We start from the raw sequence: 24,234 nt of genomic DNA, 5'->3' as shown, positions 1-24,234 counted from the left end.
CCTCCCTGGTGGCATAGGGGTTAAAGACAGCACTGTCAAGCTGTCGCCAGCCACTGCAGCACAAGTTCGATTCCAGTCCAGCCAGGGAGCAACCCACCTGGCACAGCAGACCTCTCCTGCCTTGCCTACTGCTCCCCTCAGCTGTGTATTTCAATAGATCTGCCTGTTCTGCTCCCCACTCTCTCTGGTGAATCCTCTCACCCCTGGCACCTCTGGCCCAGTTGTCGTATGCATAAATAAATAAATCTTTAAAAAATAAAAAAAGGAATCATATGACCTCTATTATAGAAATAATAATACAATGTAGAACATGATCCTTGGTTAAGGTGGAATAAAAAAAAAGCACATTATGAAATTTTACACAAAACTCTATATAAGGATCAAAAGAAAACAGAAAAACAAAAACAGGTAACTTGTGAGGATAACAGGACTCAAGATAACTTAGGTTTCCTTGCTTTCTCATGTTTATCACTATTTACATAATAAAACAATGGCTCTCACTTATTCTAACAGCTCAGGACTAATGTCTTGGGAATGTACCAAAAATAGATCAAGGTTAATTAGACTAACGTAACAGGGTAACTTAGTTGCAGTTATAATACTTAATGAAAAGCATCAGTTTCATAGTTCTTTTTTTTTTTTTTTAAACTTTTTTTTTATTTTTTATTTTTTTTTTTTATAGAGGCATGCTTTATTTATTTGTTTGCTGGTTTCTTTGTTTGTTTTGTTTATACATGCACTGGGTATAGTCAGAAGCGCGGGAGGGCGAGAGAATTCACCAGAGCCAGAGCGGGGAGCAGAGCAGGCAGAAGGACCGAAGTACACTGCTGAGGGGAGCAGCGGGCGGCAGGAGAGGTCTGCGCGCCATGTGGGACCCTCCTCTGGTGGCCGGGGAGCAGCCGGGGATCGAACCGGCGCCGCAGAGGCCGCGCGCAGCTTCGCAACCCAGCGCTCAACCGCTGCGCCACCGGGGAGGCCCAGTTTCATAGTTCTTAATCTCTAAAGAAGGGGATTCCCTATTTACAGGTTAGGGAGAGAGCTAACATTTAATAAAAATATCTAAGTTCAAGGGGAAAAGCAGGATAGATGGCAGGGAAAGAGCTAGAGCAGCTTTCCACTGGCCACCAGCCCTCTCCCACAACAGCAGAGGTCTAATGACTTCTGTGAGACCCCACAAGTGCCCCCACAGACTGGTGAGATTCCAGACCTATGTTGGGGAAGGTGCCAGAGCAGCCAGAGACCTTGAGACACACCAATGCCCACCCATACCAGCAGAGTCCTCCTGACCTCCCACAGGACCCAGCCAGTACTTGCCTGGCTCACCAGCAGCCTCACAACCTTCCAAGGGACACCACCAGCAGCCACCCAGACATATTGAGGCCTTGTGACTGTCCATGAAACTCTGCCCGCATCCACAAAGACTGGTGAGATCCCTGATCTGTATCAGGGAGTGAGACAGAGTGACCAGAGGCCGTACAACCTCACCTGAGAACCCACCAGTGGTTTCCCCAGACAGCTGTGAGAACCCTGATCAGTGAAGGAGAAGGGCCAGGCTCAGAGGTCCCCATATACAACAGCTGAGTTCCAAAGCTAATAACGGGGTGAAGGAAAAATGCCACAAATGGCAACAGGAGTCCCCAAGCAAATAGTATAATACAGAGAGAGCGAGAGAGAGACAGCAAATCTCCAGAACCCCAAGTCATAGTTATGGAAGCTATACTCTCCCTATCAGATATGGAGTTTAGAAATGCAATGATAAAGAAATTCAAAGAAATGAATGAAAACTCAGGAAAATTAATGAATGTCTTTAGATATAAAATCAATGAACTGAAGATAGAAAATGAATCTCTGAGTAAGATAAAATGGAGTTTCAGGATTTAAAAAGAAATACAAGAGATGAAAAACTCAGGAGAATATCTTAGAAGTAGAATAGATCAAGTGGAACAATAAATCAGTGTAACTGAAGATGCTAATGTACAACTGCCTAGGTAGAGAAGGAAAGCAAAAAAAAAAAAAAAAGAAATTAAAAAAATGAAGAAACACTGGGGCCTCCCTGGTGGTGCAAGGGGTTAAGTTTCAGCACTATGAGCTAGCCACAGCTACTACAGCACGAGTTCAATCCCTGGTCAGGGAGGTGACCCACATGGTGCAGCAGACCTCTCCTGACTCGCCTGCTGCTCCCCTCAGCAGTGTATTTCAGTTAGTCTGCCTGTTCTGTTCTCCATTCTGTCTCTGGTAAATCCTCTTACCGCCCACCACCCCCAACCCTGACACACACACACACACACACCCCTCTGGCCTGTACCCAGTTCTTGTATGCATACATAAATAAATATTTTTTAAAAAATGAAGAAACACTATAAGAACTATCTGGCTCTATGAGAAAAGACACTTTAAAATAATAGGAATGCCACAGGGGGAAAAGAGAGAGAAAGGAACAGAAAATGTATTTAAAAGAACCATGGAGGAAATCTCCCAAACCTAGAGAAGGAAATAAATGTACAAATAGATGAAGCTAAGGGAACCCTGGCATATGTAGATACAAGATCATCAGCAAGACACATGATAATATTTCTAAAAATTCAGGACAAAAATAAAAAAGAATACTGATGCTGGCAAGGGGGAGAAAGCAGATAATTTCTAAATGTACCCCAATCAGGCAAATATTAGACTGCTCTGAAGAAATGCTATGAGCAAAGAGATAATGAAATGGCATGTCTTGAATACTTAAAGAGAAAAACTGCCAGCCAATAATAATCTATCTTGAAAGATTTTCCTTCAGATATGAGGGATGAACAAAGTTTTTTTCAGACACAGATAAGCTCAAGGAGTTTGCAAACACTAAACCACATCTTCAATACTGAAAGGAGCTTACACATCTAACCCAAAGAGAAGAACATACACAAAGAACTGAATAAGGAAATGGACTGACCACAAAAATAAAGAACAAGTGGTAGCAACAAACTATCACTAATCAATAATCACTCTAAGTGTAAATGGACTGAATTCACCAATTAAAAGACAGAGAGTATCTAGTTAGATTAGGAAATAGAAACCAAGCTTCTGCTGTCCCCAGGAGACATACCAAAACTTCCTACCATAAACGTAGGCTCCAGGTAAAGGGTTAGAAAACAATCCTACAAGCAAATGTGTTCAAAAGAAGGTAGGGACAGCCATAATTATATCAGAGAAAATGTATTTCCAATTAAAAAAGGTAACAAAAGACAGGGAGGGACACTATATAATAAGAAAGGGACGATCCATCAAGATGACATAAACTCATCAACATACATGCACCAAACAAAGGGGCATCCAAAACACATTAGGCAACGACCATCAACTCTGGGAAAAAGCATTGAAAAAACACATTTGTGGTAGGAGAATTCAACACCCCACTCTCACCAATGGACAGATCACCTAGACAGAAAATGAACAGGAACAAGAAAGCCTTAAATACAAAATTAGACCTATTTAACCTCATAGACACATACAGGGCTGTACCCTAAAAAAAATACATACTTTTTTCCTCAAGCATACATTGGACATTCTCCAGAATAGACAACATTCTGGAACACAAAACAAATATCAATAATTACATGAAAACTGAAATAATACCAGCATTTTCCCAGAGCCCGTATCAAACTAGAAACCAAAAGAAAAGAAGAAAATCTCTTAATACATGGAAATTGAATAACTACTGCTTAAAGACCACTGTGTTAATGAGGAAATCAAATAAGCTATTAAAAATACCTTGAAACAGATGATAATGAGGACACAAGCTCCCAAAACGTATGGGACACAGCAAAAGCATTATGATGAGCAAAGTACATAGCAACATAGGCCCACACCAAGAAACAAGAAAGAGCTCAAATAAACAACCTTCTCTCTCAACTTATGGGATTAGAAAAACAAGAACAAATACAAAAGCTAATAGAAGAAGAGAAATAATAAAAATCAAAGCTGAAATAAATGAAATACAAAATTTAAATTTAGCCCAAAAGATGAATGAAACCAAAATCTGATTCTCTGAAAAAATACACAAAATTCAAAAACCTCTAGCAGGGCTCAACAAGATAATAATGAAGAAATTTCTAATAAAAAGAATCAAAAATGAAAATGGAGAAATCATGAAAAGGTGCTGCAGAAATTCAGAAGATTCAGAGGCTTAGAGAGTACTGTGAACATCTATTGACAGATACTAAAAATAAACTAGAAGAGATGAACAAGTTCTGAGAATTGTCAAGCATACAAGGTGAAAAAGGAAGAAATGGAATCCTAGAAAAAGACAATCACAAGCAAGGAAATTGATACAGTTATCAAAACTCAACCAAAAAAACAAGAGTACAGGACCAGATGGCTTCACAAGTGAGTTCTACCAAACCTTCAAAGATGAACTAATGCCTATCTTACTCAAAAAATTCCAAATATTCAAAAAGGCGGAATACTTATAAATACATTTTATGGGCCAACATTACCCCAATACCAAAACCAAACAAAGGCAACACAATAAAGAAAACTACAGACCAATCTCCCTAATGAAGACAGACACAAAAAATCCTGAATGAAATCCAAGTAAACCAAATCCAACAATGCCTTAAAAGGATCATATACATAACAAAGTGGTATTCATACCAGTAATACAAGGGTGGTTCAACATTTGAAAATCAATCAATGTAATTCATCACAACAAAAAGAAAGTTAAAAGCCACATGATCATATCAATAGATGCTGAGAAAGCATTTGATAAGATCTAACATCCACTTATGTTGAAAACCCTTGAAAAATCAGGGATAAACAGAGCATACTTTAACATGATAAAGCCCTTTATAACAAACCATAGCTAATATCATTCTCTATGGTGAAAAACTGAAAGCTTTTCCACTAAGAGCTGGTAGCAAGACAAGGATGTCCATTCTCACCATTGCCTTCAATATAGTATTGGAAGTTCTAGTTAGAGCAATTATACAACAAAGATATAAAAAGAATAAAAATTGAGAAAGAATTAAAGTTATTATTTGCATATGACCTAGTATTCATAGAAAACCCTCAAGGTTCCATGGAAAAACTAAATGAAACAATCAGTTTAGCAAAGCAGAAGAGTATAAAATCAACACATATAAATCAGTTACTTTCCTACACATAAATAATGAGACAGAAGAGGAAGAAATTAAGAAAGTGATCCCATTTACAATTATATAAAAAAAGTTACCTAAGAGTAAACCTAACAAAGGAGGTTAAAGATCTCTATACAAAGAAAACTATAAGACATAGAAAGGAGAAATAGAGGAAGACAAGAAGACACAAAGAAATAGAAAAAATGTTCTCTGCTCATGTTCTGAAACAATCAACCTTATCAAAATGGCCATTCTACCCAAAGAAATATACAGGTTCAACACAACCCCATTAAAAATATCAATGCTATATTTCAAAGAACTGGAGCAAATACTACCGAAATTCATATGGAATCACAAAAGACTGAATAGCAAAAGCAGCCATCACAAAAAAGAAAAAACATAGAGGTATCAAACTTCCAGGCCTCAAGTTATATTATAAGCCACAATAATTAAAAGTATTGGCACAAAAAATAAACACACAGACCAATGGAATAGAATTGAGAGCCCAGAAGTAAACCCTCATATATATGGACATTGACAAAGGAGCCAAAAACATACACTGGAAAAAGAATACCCTCTTCAATAAATGGTATTTGGAAAAGTGAACAGCTGCATGCGAAAGAATGAAACTAGACCACAATCTCACACCATACACCAAGCTCAACTAAAAAAAGATCAAAGACTTGGATATAAAACTGAAACCATAAAATACATAGAAATATACAAAGGCAAAACATTTCATGATATAAGCCTTTAGTGATGCTTTTAGGGATTCTTCCCCAACAGCAAGGAAAACAAAAGCAAATATAACACCTGGGACTTAAAAGCTTCTGTACAGTGAATGAAACCATGACTAAAATGAAAAGATAACCCTACTGAACGGGAGAAAATATTTACATACTATATATCTTATAAAAGACTGATATCCAAAGAACTCTGAAACTCCACAAAACCAAAACAAATAATCCAATCAAAAAATGGGCAAAAGAGATAAACATACACCTCTCCAAAGAAGACATTAAAATGGCCAGCAGGCACATGAAAAAGTGTTCACAATCACTTATTAGAGAAATGCAGATCAAGAGCACAGGGAGGTACCATCTCACACACTTGTGAGAATTGCCAATCAAAAAGATCCAGAAGCGGGCCTCCCCTGGTGGCACAGAGGTTGAGCGCTGGGCTGCAAAGCTGCCCGCAGCCTCTGCAGCGCCAGTTCAATCCCCGGCCACTGGTGATGGTCCCACATGGCGCGCAGACCTCTCCTGCCACACCCACTGCTCCCCTCAGCAGTGTATTTAGTCAGTCTGCCTGTTCTGCTCCCCGCTTTGGCTCTGGTGACTCCTCTCACCCTCCCGTGCTTTTGACTGTACCCAGTGCTTTTATAGATAAATAAATAAATCTTTAAAATAAAAAAAAGATCCAGAAGCAATAAGTGCTGGCAAGGATAAGGAGAAAAGTGAGGCTTCCTACACTGCTATGGGGATGCCCTTACAGAAAGCAGTATGGAGTTGTCTCAATACATTAAACATGGACCTTCCATTTGACCCAGTAATTCCACTCATAGGCATCGCTCCAAAAACTTAAAAAAACCTAATTTGAAAGGAAACTTGCACTACCATGTTTACTGCAGCACTATTTACTATAGCTAAACCAAGGAAATAACCTAAATGCCCCAGAATATATGAGTAGATCAAGTTTTGATATATGTACACACAAACAAACAAACAAACACACACACACAATGAAATACTACTCGGCAATCAAAAAGACAAACTCATGTTATTTGGGCAACATGGATGGAATCTGAAAGGATAATGCTAAGTGCAAGAAGTCAGAAGGAGAAATATAAGTACTAGACGGTGCCACTAATATGTGAAATATAAAGTAACTCAGTTAATAGATAAATATAAGCTGAAGAACTAACCCTTGTTAGCTAACTACAGAACTGACCAATGAGGGAGGAAACTGGGGGAGAAAGAAGAACAAAGAGGAGAAGAAGCATAATGGTCTATGGTGGTAGGATATAGGTGAGTGAGAGGTAGGTGCACTATGGTGGTAAAACCTGATGTAGCTCCCCAATGTTCCTCAGATAAAAATTAATCAATTAATTATAATAATGATAATAATAAAAGAATGATGCACACCTAAAACTTCAATATTGTAATACAACGTTACTTCAATAAAACGTTGATTTTTTTTTTTTAAAAAGAACAACAGTAAGATATCCACAATAGCGACACTTAATTGCTTCATTCAAGGGCATACACGTCAGAGGTGTAAGGTTGTGACAATATATTTTTTATATTTTCTTACACTTTCAGCCATAATAGCCAAAAAGTTCTTTTCAACTTCAGAGTTCTTACTAGGTATCTCTGGGCATGCTCAACTTCAACACTGGTTTTAGCATCAAGTGGCTCCACCATGCCCATCTGCCCCGTGCCCTGCCCAAGTTTGCACAGGAGATGGGATGTTGTCTTCCCTTTAATGTCTGAGAAGGCCATATACCACAAGCAGCAAATTAATAAAGCTAAAACTCACATGAAAAGTTTTGTGTTGCAATCAAGCTTTACCAAAAGGTACCCAATTCATATTTTATGATACTATAAATATTGCATGGGATTCTATTCATGCAGTATTTTCCCACAGCCAAACCTAATATTTCAGGAATCAGCTTGAAAAAGAAACAAGAGAAAAACTTGGGAAGAAATGGAGGATTCTGGTTCCCCGAAGCAGTAGGGCGGCTAGGCTGCTGGGCATCCACACTACTCTTATCAAAGCTATGGCTCCGTCGTACCCCAAGGGTATAGCTCTACCACTTAGTACCTGGGGGTTCTTAGATAAGGTCTAAAACATCTCATTTGTAAATAGATAACCTACTCAGTCATCAACAAATGTTAAAATTAAGTTCTGCCATGTGCTGGACTACTGTTTTAGGTTCTGGAAATAGAGCAGTAAACAAAGCAATCAAAAATATCCCTGAGGTGAAGAGGTTACAAAATGTGGTGGAGGGGAGTGTGGAATGGAGACAGGGTGGGGGTGGGGGGCGGAATACTAGAAAAATAAAAGTCCTCATAGAGTCATTGTAAGGACTGAGTTATATCATTATGTATAAAACACCTGGCACAAGACCTAATAAATGGTAAGGGGTCAGTAAATGGTACTTACACTAGCAGTGGGTCTTTAACCAAGAGGAAAGAAGGTTTATGTTAGCGTTGGGGAGCCCTGGGTACCAATGCTAAACAGCTTACTCTGACAGTGCTCTCAGTCATGGGGTAAATCCAGGTCCCTTAGAGGGGAAGGAGATCCAACCCACATCTACCAACTTGAACAGCAAGATAGGGTAGTCTGAACTTGTAAGCAAAACAGTTACATTAACAAATAGCAGGAAGAAAGCCTTTTAAAGGAAGGCTCATAAATTTTCCCAGTAAACGTGAAAGGTGTAATGAAAACCGTCATTCTCCAAGAAGGCCACTCCACCTTGTCCTGGTTGAATCATTTGGACTATGTATTCTGCAAATACTAAAGTTAGTAAGCAAAGGCATGTACATCTTTTCTACCCTCATTCAAAATGTGTATTAGTCAGAGGGACATGCAGTAGCTGCCTACCCAGCCAAACAACAATAACAGCTACTCAAGTGACCCTGATGCATTCCCTCACACAATGTGCAATTCAATGCTTGCTAATGACCAGGGTTTCTGAATGACAGGAAGATCTCCCCTGGGGAATAGGGACTGACACAGCACAACCCAACTCCTAAAAGGTGAAAGTCACCAACTTGAAAGAAACATTTGAATATTAACTTTCAAATGAAAATAAACACAACCAAGGCTATTCAGAGTAAGGAGATATGAATCCCAGGGTGTCTCTGCCACTAGGCAAACAGTGGGAAGCCCAAGAGTTGGAGGGAAAACAAACAAACAGTTATGGGATGTTTTCCACAGCACTCACTTCACTTCTGAATACTGGAGCCTTTAGCATGGAGTTTTATTCCAGGAGTTCCTTAGTTTTTTATTAATATTAAATTCACATGTTCCCTCAAATGCTTTATAATATGTCTCTTAAATAGGGAAAACTTGATGATATACTCTGTGTAGCATTTGGTATTTATTTGGGAAATAATGAAAACCTAGCCACCAACAGCAAAAAATAAAAACACTTTGAGAAAACTAGAGACTAATATTAACAGATGTTATAAAATACGAATGTTTATAGTAGACACTTGTGTATTTTGATTTTGAGCACTAATACAACTTCTAAATCATAAGGTACAATTAGGTTTCTATTTATAAAAAGAAACCTCTCACTGTATATAGATATTGATATTGCTATGTGAAGTCAGTATTAAATCAACTTTCCAATATTTAATATCATCATCCCAAAGGAGCTCTTTCCAAAAGTGCTCTGTTGTATTATCCTTTTAAACGGAGACTTTAGCTTCTTTTTTTTTTTTAATTTGGGGGAGAGTAGAGTCATCACTCAATTTTTCAGTTATTTTAGAGAACAAATTAAGAATGTCAGCGTTGACACATTTGTTGTAACAACTTTAGATAATGATGCATGTTTCCATTTATCAATTTAAAAGGCATAAAGACCAATATGCCCAGCACTAGGAAGTTTAAAATCAAACGATCTTAGGAGGTTACTCTTAAAAGTATAAGAGAAAGTTCAAATACCTGAGCAATATGTAACCAAGAGCCAGAAAGGAGCTTATACCTAGAAATCCCACTTTTAATGAACCTGCCCTTAAAAAGACCATTCAAAATATATAAGAGTGCTACACAGGAATGACCAGCCAAGTTTCATTATAATAGCAAAGTAGTGGAGGTAGCACAAAGATCTTTTTCAAAATGACACCTGATTTGAATTGGTTGACTTCTACTGACACAGGAGTCTCTGCAAAGCATGAGCATGAGCAATGGACATGAAAAATTGGATTTATTAGAGCTCCAAAACAGGATACCCTCAAATTTCTAGATCTAATTCTTTTGTTATAAAACAACAAAACAGTGTGACATTCTCAAGACGCCAGAATAGGAAACCCCAGACCCTGTCTCCCCCACATAGAGAACAAATGAGCACTATGTGGCCAGAAAAGTCTTTATGAGAACTCCAGAAAACAATCAGGAAGTCACAATACCCCATATAAGCACAAAGGTAAGATTGGATAAGAAATATCACTACATTTTATCCATGATAGCCTTTCTAACAAACCAGCATAGCTCAGTGCAATCAGGAGATTGGCAAATTTTCCCTCTTGGAAGGGAAAGAGAAGGTGGAATATACAACCAGCAATCCTGACTTTTTAGGGGGCTTTCTGAGGGACCAGATTCTGTCTTACCTGACTCAGACGTTAAACAGGGAACCAGTATATCTTGGGTGCCGGAGGGCCACTGAGAACAAAAGGTTAATTGGACCTTAATACAATGCCAGAGAACCTGCAGTACTACACACAGACTGAAGGGGGAGCAAGAGGGCTTCCCTGGTGGTGCAAGGGGTTAAGTCTCAGAACTTTCAAGCTATCAGCAGCCACTGCAGCATGAGCTTAATCCCTGCCAAGGAGCTAACCCACATGGTGCAGCAGACCTCTTCTGTCTCCTCTACTGCTCCCCTCAGCAGTGTATTTCAGTAGATCTGCCTGTTCTGCTTCCCACTCTGTCCCTGGTGAATCCTCTCACCCCCCACACTCTGGCCTACACTCCAGTTCTTGTATGCGTAAATAAATAAAAATAAATCTTAAAAAAAAGGGAGATTAACAAGTTCCAAAAAAAATTAATTGGCAAACCACTTCAACTGAAAATTAGATACATAAACTCAGAGGACGAAAAGGACAGAAAGGCCCCCAGATCTCTGCCAGACTGATTGGTCTTTCCCTATATGAAGTCCATCCATAAAGAATAGTAAAGATGGGTGGTTTATTAAATCACAGCAGAAAATATGGCATTTGAAGAAAAAGGAAACATGACTTAGTAATGACCACGGAACAAAATATATTTCCAGAAACTAACCCTAACAAGACAAACATCTATGAATTACCTCACAAAGATTTCAAAATAATCATCTTGAGAATCTCGGTGTGCAATAAGAGAACACAGAAAACTAAACAAGAAATAGGAAAACAATGCATAAACAAAATGAGAACACTAACAACAACAACAACAACAACAAAAAAAAAAAAACAGAAACAAATTCTGGAGAATACAATAACTAAACACAAACATTCAAAAGAAGGTATCAGTATCAAACTTGACCAAAAAGAAGAATCAGTGAACTTAAAGACAAGTCACTTGAAATTATCAAGTCAGTGGAATGAAAAGAAAAAGAATAAAGAAAGAAAGTTTAAGGGAGTTATGGACCACCATTATATAGATCATTATATGGATTATAGGAGAGTCCCAGAAGAAGCAAAAATGGGTCAAGAGATTATGTAAACAAATAATGATCAAACCTTCTCAAAATGTGAGGAAGGAATATGCATCCAAATTCAGGAAATTCAAAACACTACAACTATGATGAACTCCAAAACCTACACCAAGACATATTATATTCAAATTATCAACCAAGACAAAGAAAGCAAAAGTACATATCATGTATAAGAATTCTTATAAGATTATCAGCATATTTCTCATTAAAAACTTTATAGGCAAGGTGCTGAAATAAAAAGTTGCAAACCCAGAGACTGACAAGGTGACAACAGAGTAAAAACACCAGGTTACCTCCTCCGTACGCTCACAGTTAGATTACAGCAGAACAAAATCAAAATCCCCTTAAAAAAAAAGGATAACCACAGCTCATATTAGGAATCTGGTGGAAAGGGTAGGAAAAACTTTAAGTGAGCTGTGTTTACAGTGATTCAGAAACAGCACAACTCACAATAGAGAGGAGTGGCTGCCGTGTGGAACCCCCAACAGTTGGTGACTCCAGGGAACATGCTAATGTTGGGAACTTTGGAGACTCAGCGCTGTACAAAATAAGAAGACACACAGAGTTGGTGTTTAGGAGTGTGTAAAGTATTGGAGAACTAAAGAAGCAGGGGTGCAGAGTGGTAAGTACTAGCCTGAGCCCAAGGCTCTCAATATGGAATAGCTGCAGCCTGATCCAGCAGAGAGAAACAGGTCAGATCATCTGTGTCTGCTCATAAAAAAGGCTACTACTTAAAACCAAGGCTGGGATATTTAACACAACTCACACCCCACCTCAAGGCTAAAACCAAGACAACAGATGAGCACTTGCACAAATCAGAATTGTAGCATCTACTACAACAGGAGCAAACACTGCAGGATAAGGGTCTGTGTGGGAAAAGAAAAAAGACCCTGTATCAATTATAATCCATGCCCAGTCCTACATCTTGTACTCAAAAATAGCCTGGAGGGAAAAGCTGATATGAGACTATATGAGACACTTAGACCACAGAGCTGGCCTAAAGAAGGGGATCACTGTGGATACCCAGGAGACATGCCTGGCATCCACAGCATAGTAGGAAGCTTAAATTCCTGATGCTCATGGAGGTGCTCCATCAGTGGCCTACTGTCCTGGTGCTTTTCGACCTACTACCTCTTGCAGTATCAGTTCTCTGATTACTTCAACAGGTGCAAAGGCAATAGTCTGGAAGTTTATTCCAATTACAACCCATAAAAACTAAAAATGAAGAGACAGAAAAAAATATCATAAACACTGGCACAAAAAGAAAAGCCTGAGAGGATTCTCAATCTGCAGAACTCTGGAACATGAGCAAAGAGTAGCTGAAGGTAACAGTTATAACAATCCTATGGAACTAAAAGGGGAAAAAAAAAACAATGAAGACTATCAAACAGAAACAAAGTAAAAGCAGAGAAAATATGGCAAAAGTAGGAATAGATATTCCTCAACTTAAAATGGGGTTATGTCCTGATGAACACATTGTAAGCTGAAAATAACATAAACTGAAAACATGGCAATAGTACACTAAGAATAGGGTTGTTTCCCTTCATGGCTTACTGGGGGCTGTGGCTCACTACTGCTGCATCATAAGAAAGGGTTGTATTGCACATGGCCAGTCCAGAGAAAGATCAAAATTCCTAACTGGAGGATGGATTCTACTGAATATATATCCATGTCATACCATGTATTGAAAATTCAGAAACAAACTATCAGAAACCAGGCACTGTATTTAAGTCCTTCCTTATCAGTAATTATTTTAAATGTAAATAGATAAGTGATATTTGATTTGGTTAACACACCCAGTCAAGAGCCATGAGAAGAGCTTCACACTCTAAGAGAAAAGTGTTAGATGTTGACTAACATAAGCAGAGTATGAAACTGTATATATAAAGACACACAACAACTAGGCTGCAAAATTACACATGAAAGAAGACTGGAAGTGAACATACAAAATGTGACAAATGGGTATTAGGCTGATCAAAAAATTTCCCGCTTATAGTATTCAAATTACGTTAATATTTAAATTAACATTTTGAAAAAGGAAGGACTTATATATTAAAGCACCCTGGAAGGAAAACTCCGACTTCACAGCTTCGGGGTCAGAGCACTAAAATAGAGCTCGCTTTCTAGAATAGTTTATCAGGCCCTTTTCACCAAATGCTTTGTTGTAGGACATTCAGCACACAACTCCACTCACTCTACAATCCCTCCAAACACCCACTGCCCCTTAAGGCGCTACCATCAGAAGTGAGACTGGTATGATGGGCTGTCCCTGGATACAGCATTGGGTAATGCCATGTCACACACTATCCCTTTATCACCAAGCTCATGAGCAAGTCACAGGCAAGAGTTGTGTGTTATTATGAACTGTACCTTCCTAGAGGGCTTCGTGGTAACACATCACTCATCGTATTCCCGTTACCAGTGAACTACACACCAGCAGTAGCACTCTAATCCTAAATCAGTCATAACACAGCTAGACGCTGACTTCCAGACGTAACGCATCTTGTATATGTCTCCACTAATCACTTTCTCAAGTCTTATTTGGTCATAGAGGCTAATTAAGAGTAAAACGTGCCTGACTCAAGCATAGATAATAAATTTCATTCTTTGCTCTTGTATCTTTGAAGCTACTCATACCACAAAGTAAACAAGCAAATAAATAAAAATAAATACAGATACATATAAACAAGAAGAGGCACATGCCCAGTTCTGCATACAAATTATCCGAATAAGGGCCTCCCTGGTGGCGCAGCAGTTGAGCTCTGGGTTGCAAAGCTGCCTGCAGCCTCTGCAGCCGGTTTGATCCCCGGCTGCTCCCCGGCCACCAGAGGAGGGTCCCACATGGCGCACAGACCTCTCCTGCAGCCCGCTGCTCCCCTCAGCAGTGTACTTCGGTCCCTCTGCCTGCTCTGCTCCCCGCTCTGGCTCTGGTGAATTCTCTCACCCTCCCGCGCTTCCGACTGTACCCAGTGCTTGTATAAATAAATAAAAATAAATCTTTAAAAATAAATAAAAATAAATAGCGTTTTTAAAAAAAAAATTATCTGAATAAGAGCGAACCATGAGAAAAGTTGTAGTAAGAAGTAAGAATAGCAGGACAGAATGCTTTTCATGCTTGCAAGTAAACACACCGAGACAGCAAGCTTCCAAATAACCTCATGAGAGCATCAGGCAGGCATGGAGCTAGCCCATGAGGAACTCCTTAGGAGCTGGCATGTTGGGTCCTGCCAGGTACAAACCAAGATTCTGGAGTATACTTCAAAAACAAAAAACAGTGACCATCCCTTACATTCCTACTGCTACTACTGCTCTTCCGAAATATTTAGAGTAGGACTCAGCAAAGTATGGGTCAAGTTCAGTCCACTGTCTGATTTTGTATGGCCTAAAAACTACAAAACAATTTATAAATTTCTGAAGGACTGTAAAATAAACAACAGAAACTATACCCAGACGTGAAGCCAACTAACTTAACCCAAATACTTATTCTCTGGATTTTTATAGAAAAAAAATGTATTGACCCTGTATTAGAGTATGCTTTATTAGCTTTATATACATATACATATATATATACACACATATACACCTTAATTTTTTTCTTAGTCTTCAAATCATAAAGATTATTTCAATGCGTTAAACTTCTATTTCCCAAGCATTAATGTCCAACTCTGATATCATATTATTTAATAACTGAACAAACAGTGTACATATAAATGGTTTCCTAAACTATAGAAAATGCATTGTTAGGTAGATCAGTAGTAAGGATATGTTAAAAATGGTAATTATATATGAATAAATAGTAAATATACCCCCAGAAATCAACTGTTGAGACGTGTTTGGATACTGAACTCCTATGGCACAGGATACAAAAGCAAAAAATAAATAAATGGTACATATCACACTGAAAAGTTGTTTTATAGCAAAAGGAACCACTACAAAAAAATGAGAAGAAAATCTGCTGACTGGGAAAAGACATTTGCTCATCATATGTCCAACAAGGGCTTAATATATAAATAACTCATACAACTCAACAATAATAAAAAAATACAAATAACTCAATGAAAAAAAGCTCCATCTTTAGCAGATTGAGGAATCTCCACACAGTTTTCCATAGTGGTTGGACCAGTTTGCACTTCCACCAGCAGTACAGGAGAGTTCCTTTTTCTCCATATCCTCGCCAACATTTGTTGCTAGCTTTTTATGTGCCATTCTCACTGGTGTAAGATGGTATATCATTGTAGTTTTGATTTGCATTTCCCTGATTACAAGTGATGTTGAACATTTTTTCATATGCCTGTTGGCCATTTGCATTTTCTCTTTGGAGAAGTTTCTTTTTAGCTCTTCTGCCCTTTTTTTGACTGGATTATTTACTTTGTTTTTGTTGAGTCTCATCAGCTCTTTGTAGATTTTGAACACACACATTTTTAAATGACATTAGTTATTTATGAACACTGCTTCTTATAACTATTAGCAAATCTGAATTATCAAAATGACTATAATTTTCTAGATCTGAAAGGTAAGGTTCAATGCAAATTCTGATCATTTGCATTGGATAATATAATTTTTACTTCTAGATTTTGGCTGTTGTCCTGATTTTATATGTAGAAACTACATTCAAACTTCATAATTCTATAAAGCATTGTCATTGCTCCTACCAATTACCATACTCTCCACTCTTAAGCTCCAGAGATCAGATAAAACCTCTGTATCACAGCTAATGAGCCTGAACTCTCTTTAAGAGTGTCAACCATTAGACCAGCTTTTCAAAATAAACTTATTTTTCTAGGACAGTAGACTTTCTTGCCAAGCAAGATTAGATTTCAAAAGTGTACTAAGTTCTAGAAATTCAGGTTTCTTTCTTGCCTGCTCCCACATTTGAGCAGGGCATTAGGAAACTTTCTGATCCAGGTTCCCACCCTCCGGGATTTGGGAAGAAGACAAATCTTCCATGGAGAATTACATTGACATTTCTGGGGTTCTGAGCCTCAGGGACACAGTAAATCCTACAATCAGGTTACTTGTAGTTGAAAAACTGAGTCAAGCAGTGTTTTTGTTCATTTGTTCATAAACTCTGCCTTCTGGTTTTTTTTTTTTTTTTTGGTTGCTGAGATAATATTGGTATACAACAATGTATATGATCAGAGATAAAGGTATCTCCTGCTTTTAAAAATTCCCTAAAATCATAATTTTCTTTTGACAAAAAAAAGTGTCCAAATAACCTAGGTTAATTTTTCTATAATGCTAATTTCTCCTCTTATGAATCAGAAAAAGAAGTGAGAAAAGTTGGTAATTGGGTATAGCTAGCAAAAAGCCTGTGGACAAGGAGGAGAAAATGCATCAGGCCTGGGGAGGAGTAGGTGCTGCAGACTGTGGTCCTTTTGGCCTTCAGCTTTGAAGGTCATTCTTAGAGGGAAGTTTTTCTCAGGTTAGATATCACATGAGAAACAGAACAATTTTTTAAGTCCCAAAATTATACTTCTACTTGATGGAGTCCTGATCAAATCACACAGCAAGAAATGTTCTAAGTTTTAAATAAAAGCCATGGTATAAAATTCTATTTGCAGTATAATCGTAAGTACACTAGAAAAAGAGTAAATAAACAGGAGAAATAGAAGGTTATAGAGACACAAATATATTAAAACATTTTTTGAATGACTGAAACTAAGCAGGACTTTCCTAAAATTCCTTTATTCTTTAAAATATATTTAACACTCTTAGATTATTAGAAATGCTCATAATTTAACAAGCACATGGTCTAAATACTAGGCATATTTTTCCCCATATTCATCCATTCTTTTTTACATCTTTGAAGGAAAAAAAGCAAAAATAAAATATTCACCACCATAACTTAAACCCCCCTTTACTTTTCTCCCACCTCCTGCCCTCTTCATCTCTGATAACCTCAGCTGGATTATCAGTATCCACCGGTTTATGTTTATTTTGCTTTGTCAGTTCATCCACTTTGTTTCCTTATATTCCCCCTAGATGTGTGATCATCCAACCTTTTATCTTTTTGATTAACTTCACATTATATAATCCTTCCAGGTCCTTCCATTTTGCTACAAATGGCAGACTTTCATCTTTCTTATAGCTGAAGAGTATTTCATTGTGAATATATAGCATGTCCTCTCTGATCTATCATCTTTCAGTGGGCACTTAGGTTGCTTACTAGGCAGGTTTGGATTTAGGCATTTTATTCACTTGTTTGTTTGGTAAACATAAGTTGAGATACTAATGTGCATTAGTTGCAAAATCCAGAAAATCTCCTAGTAGAGAAATTGGTCATATAGAGAAATGTATACCCAAGAAAATCAGTCAACAGACAAAAATAAAATCCTAATTTAATTTTCTTACCCATTTTTCCCTCTGATCAGTTGTACTCTCCTATTATAACACCTTCCTTAGAGGATTCTAATCAAATACAGAATTAAGGCCAAACTTTATATTTTAAGAGAACACTTAAATAGTGCTATGTGCCATGTATTGCTACAAGCAATTTATAAATATAATAACTTGTTTCATTGAATCTGCTCTTCAAGTTGCCGTTCAATGCATTCTGGACTTGGTTTCCACTTCACTTCCAGTCTATTCCCATTTCTCCAACAGCCTTGAAACTGTGCTTCACCGTCTACTCATTCATAGGTACCACTCATCTCCTGTCATCTCTGTTTATCTCTTTCTCAGACACTTATCTCCATTCCTTCCTCTACCCCATCCCCCAAATCCACTTATCCATAGTCCAAGACAGGCGCAAATCCTGCTTCCATTCCTAGCTCCTCAATCCCTCCTCCTCCCTCCCTCCTCCCATTACTCTCTGTGGTACAGTCTGAAGAACATAATCTATTAGAGGAATTAAAGCTAGTAAAACTTACAGCGTCTTTCTCAATTTTCCTCTCCTCACACTGCCCAACTTCATGTGTTGTGCATTACAGATACTGCTCAACATGCACAGAACAGCATATTGCCCCATATAAATGCAAATGGCCATATCAAAAAAATAATTTATTTTATAAATTTGTTGAGTATTTTCTATGTTCCAAGTACCATGCTAAGCACTTTACAGGCACTTGTTATAAATTAGACAATCCCCCCAAATTACCCATTTATTTAAGTCATTATCAATATCTCATAGTAAGGAGGACTCTTTATTTTTTGTAAAATAATGTACTATTTGGGGAATAGTCTAAATAGTCTAAATAAATAGTCTAAACTAATTCAATCATGTGAGTATAGAAATCATCAGATAGAATCCATTTTTTAAAATGGCATGGCCAGTTAGCTCCATTGACTAGAGAGAGGTGCTACAATGGGACCAGGATACAAAGAAATTTAATATAGACACATTAATTAGTCCTGGGGCATGACTCTACAATAACTAGTGCTGGATATTTGTAAGTAAGCTTTATTTATAAAGATCACCTTAAAAAGAAGTAACACATTACACTGTAGCAACACAAGTATATTACTGACTTTACAGTCTGTATTCCTACCCACCTCTTCTGTGGCAGAAAGCTCACACTTATCTTGGATAGTGGCAGGAGCATTAAAGTCTGAGTTGTATTTCCCCCCTCCAGCAGGGTCAGTGCAGAGATATTCACTTCCCTTCAAAATTAACCCCCTGCGTGGCCCTTCTTTGCCAAGACCTGGCTGGACTTGCTGTGCAGAAGCAAGTCCTCCTCCAGGAGCAGCATAGCCAGGTGAGTGAGGGTTGAAACATGGCTTGCAAAGGTGCCTGCAGATTCCTTTTAGGACTCTTAAATTTTATACAACCTTCATCAAGTCAGAGATAAAGATGAAAATATTAGAAAAAGGGAATTAAAAGCAGTCCTCTTCTTATGTTCTGTTTGACAAGTTTGTTAAATGAACCAGAGAAACATTAGAGTGGCAAAGACTGAGAACCTCTATTTTCTATATTTGATGAGAATCTCAGAGCAGCTGTTGACCATCAAAACACATTCAGCTTTTCTGATTTGCTCCCAAATTCTCAGCTAGACTATCACCACAGTAACAAAATGATATAAACAGAAATGTGTAGGACTCAGAATACAAAATATCAAGGGGGAGTATCAGGAGCAATGCTTCTTTTAGTGTTAGGTGCTTAGACCTTATGTCCCTAAGTGTAACATTTTAAAAGACAATTTATACTGCATGGGTCATTAATAGGGCCAGGGACTATTTTCTGGCATAGGCATTCAGGAAGGAAGGACCCCGACCACCAAGCTGCCATCATCACCCCTGTTGCTTCCCCCAGTGCTGCCTAGTGTTTACTCAGCTCAGGAAACAGTACACCTGAGTGGTTATCTTTTTGCAAGTGAAGCTGTTGGGAAGGCTAAGTTCAAGTGCTATAAGCAATGAAAGAGTTTCTTTTAGGTGATTTCTTTAAACTTTTATATAATCATATATGAAAACAAGAATATAATCACTCATTCAACAGTAAGATAATAAAACTAAAAATTTAAATGTCCAGAAAATCTATTTTGCTCAAATTCTAATAACCTCTGAAAGATACTATTATCACAGTAGTTTGATGAGAGCCCATATAGGAGATGTTCTGAGGGCAATGTTTCCTATCCCATAAAACATAATCCTAACTTTGACGACACAAGACATTCACATCTTCCAACTGCTTTGATCTTCCCCTGTTCCTCCGCTGAGGTCAGAAGACAACCTCTTCAAACCCTGACACACTTGAGCACAAAATCCTCAACTCACCTGAATGTGCATGGCGCCCTCTACTGCTGCTCGAATATCCGAACAACCGCTGATGAGTGACAGCTGTTCTTCAGAACTCAAAGAGCCTTTCAGAGACCCTGACTGCTCCAGCAACTTCATCTCCTTTCTAGAAAGAAGAGCAATCACTGTGAGTATTCAACAAAAATTTTTTAACAAATGAAGGCCAACACAGGTAATCACTAGGGAAATGTAAATCAAAATCACGATGATATACACTTTACACCCATTAGTGCAGCTGTTATCATAAGAAGGGAAAATAGAACAAGTGTTGGTGAGGATATGTAAAAATTGGAACCCTTGTACACTGTTGACGGGAATATAGAAGGTGCAGCCACTATGGAAAACAGTCTAGCAGTACCTCAAAAAGTTAAAAACTACCCTATGATCCATCAAGTCCATTTCTGAGTATATACCCCAAAAAACTGAAAGCAGGATTTCAAACAGACATATGTACACCTTTGTTCATAGCAGCACTATTCACAATCACCAAAAGGTAGAAACAAACCAAATGCACAGACAGATGAACAGATAAACAATATGTCATACCGTACACATACAACAGAATATTATTAACCTTAAAAAGTAAAGAAATTATGACACATGTTATAATGTGAGTGAATCTTAAGGACATTATGCTAAGTAAAATAAGTGAATCACAAAAGACAAATTATTTTACTTATATGAAGTACCTAGAGGAGTCAAATCCATAGAAACAAAAAGCAGAAAAGTGGTTGTTAGGAGTTGGGGTGGAGAGAAAGAAGAATTGTTATTTAATAGGTATAAAGTTTAAGTTTTGCAAAATGAAAGTTTTGGAGGTTATACAATAAAAATGTACTTCATAACACTTCCCTAAACACTTAAAACTTTTGAGACAGTGAATTTTATGTTATATGTTTTTTACCACAATTTAAAATTTCTTTTTAAAAAGATGAAACAAGGTCCAGGGGGTGAAAATTGGAAAGCAGAGGTTCTTCATCCTCATTCTTCAGTCAGTGTCTGGGGGGAAGGGCTGAAAAATATCTTACAGTCATAAATCATCTGATCATATCAATAGATTTACAGAATGTATTTAATATGATTCAGCACCCATTTATTATAAAAATTCTTAGTAAAATGTGGTAAGAACATGTATCAACACAATAAAGCCTGTATATGGCAAACTGACAGCTAGCATCGTACTCACCAGTGAGAAACTGAAAACTTATCCTCTAAGATCAGGTACAAAATAAGGACCTCCCTGGTGGCACAGGGGGTTAAGACACAGCACTATGAAGCTATCTGCAGCCACTGCAGCACGAGTTCAATTCCTCGCCAGGGAGGTGACCCACATGGCACAGCACACCTCTCCTGTCTCACCTGCTGCTCCCCTCAGCAGTGTATTTCAGTAGATCTGCCTGTTCTGCTCCCCACTCTGTCTCTAGTGAATCCTCTCACCCCCCACACCTCTGACCTGTACCCCAGTTCTTGTATGCATAAATAAGTCTTTAAAAAAAGATCAGTTATAAAACAGCTATCCATTTTACCACTACTATTCAACACAGGATTAGAATTCTTCGTTAAAGCAATGAGGCAAGAGAAAGACATAAAAGGAATCCAAATTGGAAAAGAAGTAAAATATCACTACTTACAGATGACATGATTCTACATCTAGAAAACTAGAGTGGGAGTGGAAACAATCGGGGAATGACCCAAAGGTAAATGGTCAAGAGACACGATGGGTGTGGTGTAGTGATGTACATCTGATTGTGAACCTTTACAGTACTGAGTCATATACAGTGCTATAAACTAATGCTATATCAATAAAAAAATATAATAAATAATAATTTCCATAAAAAAACCATTGTAAGTCATCATACATAGAACTTGGGAACGATTTTTTTAAAGGAAAGAGTGAATCTATGATATTTTTTCTCATATGATTTGCATAATCTGTAGTATCAGCAAAAGAAATCTACCTTAAAATAAGGTCAGAAAATGGGTACCTTCTTTTTTTTCTTGCATACAAGAAGTCTAAAACCTAATAACAAAAAATAATGTAAGGTCTTTAGGGTTTTTTTAAAAATTTATTTTTATTTATGTATGCATACAAGAACTAGGGTGTAGGCCAGAGGATGTCTCACCAGAGACAGAGTGGGAAGCAGAACACTGCTAAGGGGAGCAGCAGATGAGACAGGTCTGCTGCACAATAGGTGAGTTAGCTCCCTGGCCAAGGATTGAACTCAGGCCATAGTGGTGATAGTGCTGAGACTTAACCCCACCAGGGAGGCCCTAAATTTAACATTCTAGTTCTGTAGTTGAAGAAACTAGAAAAAGTATACAAAACACTCAAATAAATCAGTAGAAGGCAGAAATAATAAAAATTCAAGCAGAAATAAATAGAAAACATAGACAGTCCAAAAAAATCAGTGACACCAAGAGTCAGTTCTTTGAAATAACTGACAAAGCATTAGCTATGCTAACAAAACAGAGAGTAAGCCCAAATTAATAGAATCAGAAAGAGGTGAAATTATAACACATACTGCAGAAATACACAGAATCATAAGACCCTATTATAAAAGTATCTATGCAAACAAGCTGGTCAACCTAGAAGAAATGGACAAATTCTTAGACTCATAACCTCCCAATATTGACAGCTTATACTGTCCTATCACAAGTCCTGAAATGAGAGAGTAATAAAACTCACCCCAACAACAAAAGCCCAGGACCAGACAACTTCACTACCAAAGCTATGAAGAAGATCTAATTCCTGTCTTATACTCATTATTCAAAAAAACTGAAGTGGGAGAAAATTTCCCCAATATACTCCTTGAGGCCAACATTACCCTGTTCCCAAAACCAAAGGCAGTATAAAAAATAGAAAATTATATACAAGTATCTCTGATGAATGTAGATGCAAAAATTCTTAACAAAATTCTAGCAAAACAAATACAGCAACATATCAGGAGAATCATCAACCACAATCAAGTAGGCTTCATGCCAGAGATACAAGGCTGGTTCGAAACATGAAAATTAATCATTGTCACCCATCAGGTCAACAAATAGAAAGACAAAAATCATCTCAATAAATGACAACAAAGCATTCAACAAGATCCAACATCCATTTATGATAAAAACCCTTCCCAAAATGGGAATAAATGGAACCAATCTAAATATTATAAAAGCCATATATGACAATCCTACTGCCAATATCATACTCAAAGGTGAAAAGATGAAAGCATTTCCACTAATATCACCACTGCTATTTAACATGGTCTTAGAAAGCCTATCTGAAGCAATTAGGCAAGGAAAGGATATAAAAGGGATCCAAATTGGAAAAAAAGAAGTGAAACTGTCACTATCTGCAGATGACATGCTAATGTACTTAAGAGAAATGAAAGATTCTATGAAAAAAAAACTTCTAGAAATAATAAATGAATACAGCCAGGTGAGAAGATACAAAATCAATACACAAATTATCAATGACATTTCTATATGCAAACTATGTATACAAGAAAGGGAAATAAGAAATATAGTTTCATTTGTAACCACACCAAAAAGAATGAAATACCTGGGAATAAACCTAATGAAGGAGGTGAAGGACTTGTCTAATGAAAACTATAAAACTCTACTAAAGGAAATAAAAGAAGACACAAAGAAATCAAAAGATATCCTGTGCCCAAGGGCAGGAAGAATTAACATCATTAAAATGGCCCTATTACCTGAAGCAATTTAGAGATTTGTCAATGATAGCTATCAAAATACCAATGACTTTTTTAAGGAAATAGAACAATTATCAAATTTAAATGGAACCACAAAAGGCTCTGAATAGCTAAAACAATCTTGAAAAAGAAAAATGGAAGCATTACACTTCCTGACTTCTTCAAACAATATCACACAGCAATATTAATCAAAACTGTAAGGTAGGGCCTCCCCTGGTGGCGCAGAGGTTGAGCGCTGGGCTGCGAGGCTGCCTGCAGCCTCTGCAGCGCT

At 37.6% G+C, this 24,234-nt stretch overlaps 1 protein-coding gene across 6 annotated transcripts in view; it reads right to left on the bottom strand.

The window, feature by feature from the left end:
* CRYL1 (crystallin lambda 1) overlaps positions 1-24,234 on the bottom strand; it is a 168,404-nt gene that overhangs the window by 87,845 nt on the left and 56,325 nt on the right. For all 6 annotated transcript variants that reach the window (XM_037527363.2, XM_054701442.1, XM_054701440.1 and 3 more), the window contains one exon: positions 20,245-20,371. In XM_037527363.2, the coding sequence (XP_037383260.1) occupies positions 20,245-20,371 (127 nt within the window). The remainder of the gene's footprint in view (positions 1-20,244; positions 20,372-24,234) is intronic.

Source organism: Talpa occidentalis, unplaced genomic scaffold (genome assembly GCF_014898055.3).
Source record: "Talpa occidentalis isolate TD23 unplaced genomic scaffold, MPIMG_talOcc4v2.1 talOcc4.5, whole genome shotgun sequence".
In the NCBI taxonomy this organism is placed as follows: Eukaryota; Metazoa; Chordata; class Mammalia; order Eulipotyphla; family Talpidae; genus Talpa; species Talpa occidentalis.
The sequence above is the reverse complement of the archived record's forward strand: the minus strand, read 5'-3'. Positions and strand labels throughout refer to the sequence as shown.